We start from the raw sequence: 13,469 nt of genomic DNA, 5'->3' as shown, positions 1-13,469 counted from the left end.
GCGTTAACTGTATTGGAGTTTAAGTTTAAGGTTTAATAAATTTCACTTTTCTTCTTCAAACCTAAAGAAAACCTGGTGCATTCATTTCTTTGCCTTATAATTGCCATAACTTGTGTTTTTTGCTTCTTTTTCTGTGCTTCCAGTTAGCTGCAGAGTCCTTGATTGTGGACAGCTCTTACGTTTCATTGAGGTCCAATATTCTTCTTAAACCTTGTTCACTGTAAGAGGCTTTTGTCTCTTGAGTTTCATATGTCTTCAATGGTTTCCATAGCTGGTGAGAGCGAGATGAGGGCAGACAGGAGAGAGGTGTTCTCTGTCCAGGAGTAAAGTGCTTTCTGATTTCAAATTCCTTGTTGGAAGTTCAAATTGAAAAAACTCCAACAGTCAGTCATGTGACTAAACTGGCCTGACCATGTCTGTTTGTGTATTCGGCCATTTTAGTAGTTAACCTGGAATGCTTCAATGTCTGGTAATCAAAAGTCCATTGTGGATTAAATTGGAGCAGGGATAGCTCCTTTGTCCTTTGAAGTACTTGTCTGTTGATATGCTAATGCCTCTCTCCAGCCAAAGTCTCCAATTATTTTTAAAGCAAGTTCTTTCTTCACCATCAGCAGTTTAAAATCAATGTTCATGCGGCAAAATTAATTTTCCTCATTCTTGGCAGATGGGGGGCTTGCCTGACAGTATTATCTCAAACACTCCTCAGTGTGTCTCCTCTGAATGACAACAATCGAACATTTTTTTTTTGTTAGATTCTTCCTTTAGAAGAACACTTCCTCCAGGTAAACTTAACAATTGATGTCTGGGAAACTATATGTCTCAAAGATGCCAGAAATGAATCAGTAAAATGTCAGCTGAAACCTCTCCCAGATGCTGTAAGTATTAAAATCTCTCACAAAAGGTTTTAATTACACATGCATGCAATATGAGTATTGAGATCACATGTGCAAGGATCCTGCCCATCACCCATTTTTATCTACGAATCAGAAATGCAATTCATCGCATTTGGATTTTCAGTTAGCTACATCTGGCTAATGACAAATGTACTGGACAACACTGCTTTGGTGTAAGGGTAAAATGGAACATACCATGAAACTTTCTGGTTGATATTTATCACAGGCCTCCACACAGCAGAAACCGATAAAGCACCCAACTATTTTTTTGGTATTATGTCCAATTCTTTTTAAGATGTCATGTTTTAAACAATTGGAAAGTTTCTATTTTATTGAAGGAGATTTTTTTTGTTGCTATCTTCTCATGTTTGAAAGCATTCTATAGAAACTGTGGTGTACAATGTGGCCATGGGCATGTTGTACACTGGATGCTCCTGTCTCTATGATTTCCTGTAATGATGTTGAGAAGAAATCTTTCCTTCTTCCTGTTTCCCCCCAGTAATGCTATATTACCACATGCAGTAACTCATCCAAGTCTTCATCACAAACATCCTGCATTAAGCCCCAGTCATGTATACCACTGTTTTCACTGATACCAGTTCCCTTCCTGTCCCCTTGTGCACTGATTTTAAAAGCCTGAACTTTACTCACAAATCCCTGAAGAGGTAGGTTTTGAGAGGGCTTTTATAAATGGGAAAAGATGTAGCAACCCAGAAGGGTTTGGGAAGAGAACTCCAAAGTGCAGAATGGCTGCAAACTCTCCTACTGATGGTAGAGTGGAGGGAGAAGATCTTCGCAGTGAACTAGAGTCAGAAGTAGAGAGTGTTGGCCAGGATGTGAGGCTGGAGGAAGTTGCAGAGGTAAGATGGAGAAAAACAACGGAGGGATTTGTAAATGAGAAAAAGGATATTCAGATCAATGCACCAGAGGATGAGGAGATTATCAAGGACAGAACAGCACTTGGCACAAGATGTAGGCAATGGAATTTTGGATTGGTATTTTGAAGCTCAGCTTAGAGCCAAACATCCCAAAGTTCATCTTGACTGAAAAGTTGGGAAGGAGAGTATAGCTGTGGGTTAAGTCTCTGATCGGAGTAAATGTGATGACTTGTTCTGAGCTGAAGAAAGTTGTAGCTTAGGCACAAACTTATGCTGGCCGGCAGTCAGACATCAATTAAGTTTATTGATCGAATTGTAAAGCTGGCTGCTGTCAGGATACAACTGCAAACTGACTCCATTCTTAAAGAAAATTTTACCAAGAAGCAGTATGTAGCTATAGGAGGCAGGAACCTTGGGGAATACAAGAAATAGGCATGGGAGGAGAAATTAGTGCAGGAGGTGTGCTGGCTGCATTCAAATTCATTCAGTCCCTGCCTATTTCTCCAAGGATGGCATTCCTGAAGCAAGTTCACATATTTTCCACATCTGAGCACAAAATGTGAACTTGCAAAGTTTTTAAATCCTGTATTTATCATTTTCAGTAGTCATTTGCAGTTCTGAGGATGGGTTTAAACATGAAACATCATCTGACTTGCGTTTCCTTGATGGATTCTGCCTGACTTGCTGAGCGTCTCCAGTATTTTCTCTTTTATTTTTCAGAATTCCAGCATCTACAGTCCTTTTATTTTTGAGGGTTAGTTTCTTTGTATGTATGTGTTTGTGTGTGTCTCTCTGTGTGTGTTTCTGAGTGTGTCTGTCTGAGTGTTTTTTTTATTTGTTCGTGGGATGTGAGGATCACAGGCGAGGCCAGCATTTGTTGTCCATCCTTAATTACCCTTGAATAGTTGATGGTGAGCTGCCTTCTTGAACAGCTGCAGTCTATCTGGTGTAAATACACCCACAGTGCTGTTAGGGAGGGAGTTCCAGCATTTTGACCCAGCGACAGTGAAGGAACAGCGAAATTGTTCCAATTCAGGATGATGTGTGAGTTGGAGGGAAACTTGCAGCTGGTGTCAATGCATCTGCTGTCCTTGTTCTTCAGTGATGGTAATGCCATTGAATGTAAAGGAGAGGTAGTTAAATTCTCTCTTGTTGGAGATGGTCAGTGCCTAGCACTTGTGTGGCCTGAATGTTACTTGCCACTTATCAGCCCAAACCTGAATGCTGCCCAGGCCTCGCTGCATGTGGGACTGGGCTGCTTCAGTATCTGAGTAGTTGTGAATGGTACTGAACACTGTGCAATCATCAGCGAACATCTCCACTTCTGACCTTATGATGGCGGGAAGGTCATTGATGAAGCAGCTGAAGATGGTTGGGCCTAGGACACTACCCTGAGGAACTCCTGCAGCAGTGTCCTAGAGCTGAGATGATTGGCCTCCAACAATTACAACAAACTTCCTTCGTACTCGATGTGCTCCAACCTGTGGAGAGCTTTCCCCTGATTCCAATTGACTCCAATTTTACTCGGGCCCTTGATCGCATACTTGGTCAAATGCTGCCTTAATGTCATTTTATTACAACATGTTTTTACTATAACATCGGGTAACAAGCACAGACAGTTGTTCAAGATGAGCATTTAATGCAATGGAATGTCATTGTAAGTAGCCTTCAACCTTAAGTAACATGTAGAAACACCAACTGCTCACTCAGAGGATTGAGGGCCGTCGTCCAGAAAGGGGGTTGTTTATTGTTTGGTTTGATTGATTGCCATCCTTTACCTATCTGGGGGAATTTGTTTTGCTCTGATTGGTTTGATTAAGAAAATTGTCCATTCTATAAATAGTTTAAAAATTACCCAAGTTGCTTTGAATTTTTAATTGGTATTCTCTACAACAGTCACAGATTTCTGATAACTTTGCAAGCATGCTTTCTTAATACATTTAAAGTTAATTCAACCAACCTGTAATAATTCATATTAATTATTTAGCAGTCAAATAAAATCAGAAAGAAAACCATCACAAATAGCTCAATTTATCAAACTGAGAGTGATTTTTCTTTGCAAAAGGAACTCATGTAAAACAACACTACAGATACAGAGTGTGCTTTGCTCATTAACAATTCCCGCACCCGAATGACTCGTTTCATACAAGTTCCCTGTTTTCATGCAGTAGTTATAAAAACTGATATACTGTTGTAATCACCCCCAGAGAACCCTCAATAAGTGAGGTGTGCACAGTCTATGGTGTGACAGTGAGGGGAGGTGTGCAGAGTCCATAGTGGAACAGTATGTGGAGGGGTACACAGTCCATGGTGTGACAGTAAGTGGAGGGATACACAGTCCATGGTGTGACAGTAAGGGGATAGGTAAAAGTAAGGGGTGGGGTACACAGTCTATGGTGTGACAATAAGGGGAGGAGTGCACAGTCCGTGGTGTGACAGTAAGGGGAGGGATACACAGTCCATGACGTGACAATAAGGGGAGGGGTGACAATAAGGGGAGGGGTACACAGTCTATGGTATGACTGTAAGTGGATAGGTCAAAGTAAGGGGTGGGGTACACAGTCTATGGTGTGACAATAAGGGGAGGGGTGCACAGTCCATGGTGTGACAGTAAGGGGAGGGATACACAGTCCATGGTGTGACAGTAAGGGGAGGGGTGACAGTAAGGGATGGGGTACACAGTCTATGGTGTGACAATAAGGGGAGGGGTGCACAGTCCATGGCGTGACAATAAGGGGGGGGGAGTGACAGTAAGGGGAGGGGTACAAAATCTATGATATGACAGTAAGGGGAAGTATACACAGTCCATGGTGTGATAGTAAGGGGGGTGGGGGGGTTTACACAGTCTACAGTGTGACAATATGGAGAGGGGTAGAAACTCCATGGTGTGACAGTAGGAATGCAACAAAGGCACCTTTCAGTAAATATCAATACAAGAGTTTCCTCCACCCTTAAAAAATGTTTTTTCATGAGATGTGGGCATTGCTGGTAAGGCCAGAGCATTTGTTGCTCATTCCTAATTGCCCTTTGAAAGGTTGTGGTGAACCACCTTCTTGAACAGCGGCAGTCCATCTGGTGTAGGTACACCCACAGTGCTGTTAGGAAGGGAGTTCCAGAATTTTGACCCAGCGACAGTGAAGGAACAGTGAATATAGTTCCAAGTCAGGATGGTGTGTGGCTTGGAGGGGAACTTTCAGGTGGTGGTGTTCCTATGCATCTGCTGCCCTTGCCCTTCTAGGTGGTATGGGCGTGGGTTTGGAAAGTGTTGTCAAAAGAGACTTGGTGATTTGCTGCAATGCACCTTGTAGATTGTGTACACTGCTGCCACTGTGCATCACTGATGGAGGGAGTAAATGTTTAAGTTGATGGATGTGGTGCTGATCAATTGGACTGCTTTGACCTGAATGGTGTCGAGCTTCTTGAGTGTTTTTGGAGCTGCACTCATCCAGGCAAGTGGATGGTATTCCATCACACTCCTGACTTGTGCCTTATAGATAGTGGACAGGCTTTGGACTGTCAGGAGGTGAGTTACTCGCCACAGAATTCCCAGCCTTTGACCTGCTCTTGTAGCCACAGTATTTATATTGTTGGTCCAGTAAAGTACCTGGTCAATGGCAACTCCCAGGTGGGGGATTCAGCAATGGAATGCCAGTGAATTTTAAGGGGAGATGGTTGGACTATCTCTTGTTGGAGATGGTCATTGCCTGGCACTTTTGTGGCACAAATGTTACTTGCCAATTATCAGCCCAAGCCTGGATGTTGCCCACGTCTTACTGCATATGGACACAGATTGCTTCAGTATCTGAGGAGTCACGAATGGTGCTGAACATTGTGCAATCATCTGCACTTCCGACCTTATGAAGGCGGGAAAGTCATTGATGAAGCAGCTAAAGATGGTTGGACCCAAGTCACGACCCTGAGGAACTCCTGCAGTGATGTCCTTGGACTGAAATGATTGGTCTCCAACAACCACAACCATCTTCCTTTGTGCTCGGTATGACTCCAACCAGCAGAGAGTTTCCCGCCTGATACCCATTGATTTCAATTTTACCAGGGCTACTTGATGTCATACTCAGTCAAATGCTGCATTGATGTCAAGGGCAGTCACTCTCATCATCTGCCTTGACTTCAGCTCTTTTGTCCATGTTTGAACGAAGCTGTAATGAGGTCAGGAGCTCAGACTGGGGGAACTCAAACTGAGCAGCAGTGAGCAGGTTATTGCTGTGTAAGTGCCACTTGATAGCACTGTTGATGACACCTTCCATCACTTTGATGTTGATCGAGAGGAGGCTGATGGGATGGTCATTGGCCAGATTGGATTTGTCCTGCTTTTTGGGACTAGGACATACCTGGGAAATTTTCCACATTGTTGGGCAGATGCCAGTGTTGTCGCTGTACTGAACCAGCTTGGCTATAGGCGCGGCTAGTTCTGGAGCACAAGTCTTCAGTACTATTACTGGGATGTTGTCAGGGCTCATAGCCTTTGCTGCATCCAGTGCCTTCAGCTGTTTCTTGATATCACATGGAGTGAATCAAATTGTCTGAAGACTGGCATCTGTGATGCTGGGGACCTCAGGAGGAGGTTGAGATGGATCATTCACTCGACACTTCTGGCTGAAGATGGTTGCAAATGCTTCAGCCTTGTCTTTTGCACTGATGTGCTGGGCTCCCCTCTCATTGAAGAAGGTGATATTTGTGGAGTCGCCTCTTCCTGTTAGTTATTTAATTGTCCACCACCATTCATGACTGGATATGGCAGGACTGCAGAGCTTTGATCTGATCCGTTGGTTGTGAGATCGCTTAGCTCTGTCTATAGCATGCTAATTCCGCTTTTTGGCATGCAAGCTGTAACATGTGAACTGTTTTAAGGATTCAGACTCGAAAAGAATAAATAATGACAGTGGCAAAGGCATAGGATTACAAAATTCTCGAACTAACCTTTTTGAACTATGCTTCAAAATCACAAGGATATGAATAGCACACTGATAGCTGATGAACACCATGCAGGACCTGTCAATGGAAAACAAAACTCACAGTGGTGGGGCGGCACAGCGGCGCAGTGGTTAGCACCACAGCCTCACAGCTCCAGCGACCTGGGTTCAATTCTGGGTACTGCCTGTGTGGAGTTTGCAAGTTCTCCCTGTGTCTGCGTGGGTTTCCTCCGGGTGCTCCGGTTTCCTCCCACAAGCCAAAAAAGACTTGCAGGTTGATAGGTAAATTGGCCATTATAAATTGCCCCTAGTGTAGGTAGGTGGTAGGGAAATGTGGGGATGTGGTAGGAATATGGGATTAGTGTAGGATTAGTATAAAATGGGGGGTTGATGGTCGGCACAGACTCGGTGGGCCGAAAGGCCTGTTTCAGTGCTGTATCTCTAAACTAAACTAAACTGACCTCTTTCAATTCAGTTCAGTTGAGTCCTCATTTTATAAATACCCCACAGAAGCTGAATCCTCCCAATCCACAGGACAACTGGCCTGTCTTAACTTAAGCTATGAGATCAAAGGGCTACACATCCAGCTATCTGGATGATATCCACAAAGCTGAATCTTCCACACAGACCCCAGCCTTTCCCTTCAAACTCTTTAACTCAACCAGGAGATTAAAGGGTTACACATTCCCTGAATGATGCTCACAAGCTTTTCTCTTACCCAGTCCAGCTGGTCTTCTCTCGTCTCTGTTCACACCCGGAGCGCTGATCAGATGCCCAGGGCAAAAGACGTAGCTTCTGATACATTGGTCAATGGTCCGACTGTACAGCAAAGAACAAAGGAAGATACACCTTTCCTACACCCTTCTGTACATGTGTTCAGAACCTGTGGCAATCAGGGATTGGTTACTCCCTGCATGGACAACTCATGGGGTCAATGGTGATGTTACCTCTCATGGACAGAATCCCTAGCAGATGCTAGTGACAAGGACAAAGTAGATGGCCTCTGTAACCAAACATACTGTGAATGTCTGTCTATCTCTCAATCACCCAGTCAAACAGTCCTCCGTCACACTGTTTCAAGGTTCCTCACTCCCCTAACTGTAATGAAGGCCACGGAATCAAAAGAAGTTACAAGATTCCCTTAATAGAAACATAGAAACATAGAAAATAGGAGCAGGAGTAGGCCATTCGACCCTTCGAGCCTGCTCCACCATTCATTATGATCATGGCTGATCAAAGAACAAAGAACAATACAGCACAGGGACAGGCTATTCGGCCCAACAAGCCTGTGCCGATCTTGATGCCTGTCTAAACTAAAACCTTCTGCGCTTCCGGGGTCCATATCCCTCTATTCCCATCCTATTCATGTATTTGTCAAGATGCCTCTTAAACGTCGCTATCGTACCTGCTTCCACCACCTCCCCCGGCAGCAAGTTCCAGGCGTCACACAGAGTTGTCCATGCAGGGAGTAACCAATCCCTGATTGCCACAGGTTCTGAACACATGTACAGAAGGGTGTAGGAAAGGTGTATCTCCCTTTGTTCTTTGCTGTAAAGAACTTGCCTCGCACATCCCCTTGAAACTTTGCCCCTCGCACCTTAAACCTATGTTCCCTAGTAACTGACTCTTCCACCCGGGGAAAAAGCTTCTGACTATCCACTCTGTCCATGCCGCTCACAACTTTGTAAACCTCTATCATGTCGCCCCTCCACCTCCGTCGTTCCAGTGAAAACAATCCGAGTTTATCCAACCTCTCCTCATAGCTAATGCCCTCCAGACCAAGCAACAACCTGGTAAACCTCTTCTGCACCCTCTCCAAAGCCTCCATGTCCTTCTGGTAGTGTGGCGACCAGAATTGCACACAATATTCTAAGTGTGGCCGAACTAAAGTTTTGTACAGCTGCAGCATGACTTGCCAATTTTTATACTCCATGCTCCGACCGATGAAGGCAAGCATGCCGTATGCCTTCTTGACTACCTTATCCACCTGCGTTGCCACTTTGTAACCTGTGGACCTGTACGCCCAGATCTCTCTGCCTGTCAATACTCCTAAGGGTTCTGCCATTTACTGTATACTTCCCACCTGTATTAGACCTTCCAAAATGAATTACCTCACATTTGTCCGGATTAAACTCCATCCGCCATTTCTCCGCCCATTCTCCAACCGATCTATATCCTGCTGTATCCTCTGACAATCCTCATCACTATCCGCAACTCCACCAACCTTTGTGTCGTCCGCAAACTTACTAATCAGACCAGCTACATTTTCCTCCAAATCATTTCTTTATACTACAAAGAGCAAAGGTCCCAGCACTGATCCCTGCGGAACACCACTAGTCACAGCCCTCGATTCAGAAAAGCACCCTCTGTCTTCTATGACCGAGCCAGTTCTGTATCCATCTTGCCAGCTCACCTCTGATCCCGTGTGACTTCACCTTTTGTACCAGTCTGCCTTGAGAGACCTTGTCAAAGCCTTTACTGAAGTCCATATAGACAACATCCACTGCCCTTCCTTCATCAATCATCTTCGTCACTTCCTCAAAAAACTCAATCAAGTTAGTGAGACACGACCTACCCTTCACAAAACCAAGCTGTCTCTCACTAATAAGTTCATTTGTTTCCAAATGGGAGTAAATCCGAAGAATCCTCTCTAATAATTTCCCTACCATTGACATAAGGCTCACTGGCCTATAATTTCCTGGATTATCCTTGCTACCCTTCTTAAACAAAGGAACAACATTGGCTATTCTCCAGTCCTCTGGGACCTCACCTGTAGCCAATGAGGATACAAAGATTTCTGTCAAGGCCCCAGCAATTTCTTCCCTTGCCTCCCTCAGTATTCTGGGATAGATCCCATCAGGCCCTGGGGACTTATCTACCAACTCAGTAACCTGTTCCTGCTTTCGCCCCATACCCTTTGATCCCTTTAGACCCAAGAGCTATATCTAACTCCTTCTTGAAAACATACAAGTGTTTTGGCCTCAACTGCTTTCTGTGGTAATGAATTCCACAGGCTCACCACTCTCTGGGTGAAGTAATTTCTCCTCATCTCAGTCCTGGAAGGTTTACCCTGTATCCTAAGACTATGACCCCTGGTTCTGGACTCCCCCACCATCGGGAACGTCCTTCCTGCATCTACCCTGTCAAGTCCTATTAGAATTTTATAGATTTCTATGAGATCCCCCCCGCACTCTTCTGAACTCCAACGAATATAATCCTAACCGACTCAATCTCTCCTCATACGTCAGTCCCTCCATCCCAGGAATCAGTCTGGTAAACCTTCGCTGCATTCCCTCTATAGCAAGAACATCCTTCCTCAGATAAGGAGAACAAAACTGCACACAATATTCCAGGTGTGGCCTCACCAAGGCCCTGTATAATTGCAGCAAGACATCCCTGCTCCTGTACTCGAATCCTCTCGCTATGAAGGCCAACATACCATTTACCTTTTTAACCGCCTGTTGGACCTGCATGCTTGCCTTCAGCGACTGGTGTGCGCGAACACCCAGGTCTCGCTGCATATGCCCCTCTTTCAGTTTATAGCCGGTCAGATAATAATCAGCCTTCCTGCTTTTGCTGCCAAAGTGGATAACCTCACATTTATCCACATTATACTGCATCTGCCATGCATTAGCCCACTCACTCAACATGTCCAAATCACCCTGAATCACCCTGAGCATCCTCCTCACAGCTCACCCTCCCACCCAGTTTGTGTCATCTGCAAATTTGGAGATATTACATTTAGTTCCCTCATCTAAATCATTAATATGTATTGTGAATAGTTGGGTCCTAGCACCGATCCCTGCGGTACCCCACGAGTCACTGCCTGCCATTCGGAAAAAGACCCATTTATCCCTACTCTTTGTTTCCTGTCTGCCAACCAATTTTCTATCCATTGTAATACACTACCCTCAATCCCATGCGCTTTAATTTTACATGCTAATCTCTTATGTGGGACTTTGTCGAAAGCCTTCTGAAAGTTCAAATAAACCACATCCACTGGCTGCCCCTCATCAACTCTACTAGTTATATTCTCGAAGAATTCTAGAAGATTTGTCAAGCATGATTTCCCGCTCACAAATCCTTGCTGACTCTGCCCGATTCAACCACTGTTCTCGAAGTGCTTTGCTATAAAATCTTTGATAATGGACTCTGGAATTTTCCCCACTACCGATGTCAGGCTGACTGGTCTATAATTCCCTGCTTTCTCTCTACCTCCCTTTTTAAATAGTGCGGTTACATTAGCTACCCTCCAATCTGTAGGAACTGTTCCAGAGTCTATAGAATCTTCGAAGATGACCACTAAGGCATCCACTATTTCTAGGGCCACTTCCTTAAGTACTCTGGAATGCATACCATCAGGCCCTGGGGATTTATCGGCTTTCAATCCCATCAATTCCCCCAACACCGTTTCTCTACAAATACTGATTTCCTTCAGTTCCTCTCTCTCACTGAGCCCTGTGTTCCCCAACATTTCTGGTATGATATTTGTGTCCTCCTTTGTGAAGACAGAACCAAAGTATACATTTAGTTGGTCAGCCATTTCTTTGTTCCCCATAATAAATTCCCCTGTTTCTGACTGTCAGGGACCTACATTTGTCTTCACCAATCTTTTTCTCTTCACATACCTTTAGAAACTTTTACAGTCAGTTTTTATGTTCCCCGCAAGCTTGCTCTCGTACTCTATTTCCCCCTTCTTAATCAATCCCTAGGTCCTCCTTTGCTGAATTCTAAACTGCTCCCAATCCTCAGGTCTGTTGTTTTTTCTGGCAGATTTATATGCCTCTTTCTTGGATCTAATGCTATCTCTAATTTCCCTTGTAAACCATAGTTTAGCTACCTTCTGTGTTTTACTTTTGCACCAGACAGGGATAAACAATTGTTGCAGTTCATCCATGCGCTCTTTAAATGTTTGCCATTGCCTATCCACCATCATCCCTTTAAGTAACGTTTCCCAATCTGTCACAGCCAACTCGTGCCTCATACCTTCGTAGTTTCCTTTACTGAGATTCAGGACCCTAGTCTCAGAATCAACTACATCACTCTCCATCTTGATGAAGAATTCTATCATATTATGGTTGCTCATCCCCAAGGGGTCTCACACCCAAGACTGTCAATTATTCCTCTCTCATTACACAATACCCAGTCTAGGATGGCCTGTTCCTCAATATATTGGTCCAGAAAACCATTCCTTATACACTCCAAGAATTCCTCCTCCACGGTATTGTGACTAATTTGATTTGCACAATCTATTTGCAGATTAAAGTTGCACATAATTAAACACATAATTAATGAGGTTCATCCTGACAGTGTTTGATAATCATAGGTATTTGTACCATTGGAATGTTGCAATAAGAACATATCCATACCTGATTTCTTTGAATTACAGGCCTTTGATCATTTTATTGCTTATATCCTGTCTTAGGAATGCAGCACACAGGATATTCCATCCTGATTTCTGTGTTTGCTTGCACAAGTGAATTGCCCAGCTTTTCCTGAACATTGTTCACTCCCTTAACCCTTGTGTCCCCACAAAGATCAAGCTAGCAAATTTAACAGTGGCCAATTTGACTTACTATATCATGCCTTATGAACATTCTCATAGCATAGCAGGTATAGCTGTACACATGGTATGCAGCTGGAAGTTGATCAGTTACATTGTCATTTCAGTCCATAAAAGTGGTCTTTTGTTGTAGCTTCACCAGGTTACACATCATTTTTATGTACACCTGGTGCTGCTCCTGATGCATGCCCTCCTGCACTCTTCATTGGACTAGCATTGATCCCTTGGCTTGATGGTAATGGTAGCGTGGGGGATATGCCGGGCCGTGAGGTTACAGGTCGTGGTTGAATACAATTCTGCTGCTGCTAATGGCCCACAGCATCTCATGGATGCTCAGTTTTGAGCTACTAGATCTGATCTGAATCTATCCCATTTAGCATGGTGGTAGTGCCACACATCTCAATGGAGGAATGCTCAGTGTGAAGACAGGACTTTGCCTTCACAAGGACTGTGCGGTGGTAACTCCTACTTGTACTGTCACGGACAGATGCAACTGAGACAGATAGATAGGTGAGGATAAAATAATTTGTGTCCCCAAACCTGTTCTCTCAGTGGCCTTACTTTTTGGATCCCACAGATTGGTTCAGTGGTCATTTCTATTAAGGAAGGCAGCTCTTTCGTTTTTGACGCATCCACTTCCACTGTTTTATTAATGCTGGATATCAAAATGCAACAGCATTCCTGACGCCCAGTGTTGTTAAAGGTGATGCATTTTGGCAGAAGGGATAGGGTGAGGCAATAGCACTGTTCTAAAGAGCGTGTAGGAACAGAGGGACCTGGGGGCGCATGTGCATTGATCTTTGAAGAGAGTGGTTAGCTAAGCATATGGGATCTTGGGCTTCATAAATTGAGGCATTGAGTACAAAAGCAGGAAAGCTATGCTGAATCTCTATAAAGCTCTGTTTGGACCATAATTAGAGTATTGTGTCCAGTTCTGGACACCACACTTTAGGAAGGATGTGAGGGTCCTAGAATGGTTCCAGAGATGAGGGATTTTAGTTACAAGCGTAGGTTGGAAAAGCTGGGATTGTTCTCCCCAGAGCAAAGGAAATTGAGAGGAGATTTAATAGAGGTGTGCAAGAATAGGACAGGCTTAGATAAGTTAGAAAAGGAATAACTAATCCCATTAACTGATGGTACAAGGACTAGGGGACACAGATTAAAGGTTTTGGACAAGAGATGCAGGGGGAATGTGCGGAAGAAC

At 44.1% G+C, this 13,469-nt stretch overlaps 1 protein-coding gene across 2 annotated transcripts in view; it reads left to right on the top strand.

Moving 5' to 3' along the window:
- LOC137371764 (uncharacterized) overlaps positions 1–13,469 on the top strand; it is a 28,514-nt gene that overhangs the window by 2,707 nt on the left and 12,338 nt on the right. For both annotated transcript variants that reach the window (XM_068034618.1, XM_068034617.1), the window contains exon 3: positions 753–875. In XM_068034618.1, the coding sequence (XP_067890719.1) occupies positions 753–875 (123 nt within the window). The remainder of the gene's footprint in view (positions 1–752; positions 876–13,469) is intronic.

This window comes from Heterodontus francisci, chromosome 7, assembly GCF_036365525.1.
Source record: "Heterodontus francisci isolate sHetFra1 chromosome 7, sHetFra1.hap1, whole genome shotgun sequence".
In the NCBI taxonomy this organism is placed as follows: Eukaryota; Metazoa; Chordata; class Chondrichthyes; order Heterodontiformes; family Heterodontidae; genus Heterodontus; species Heterodontus francisci.
This window is presented reverse-complemented; position numbering and strand designations above follow the sequence as displayed.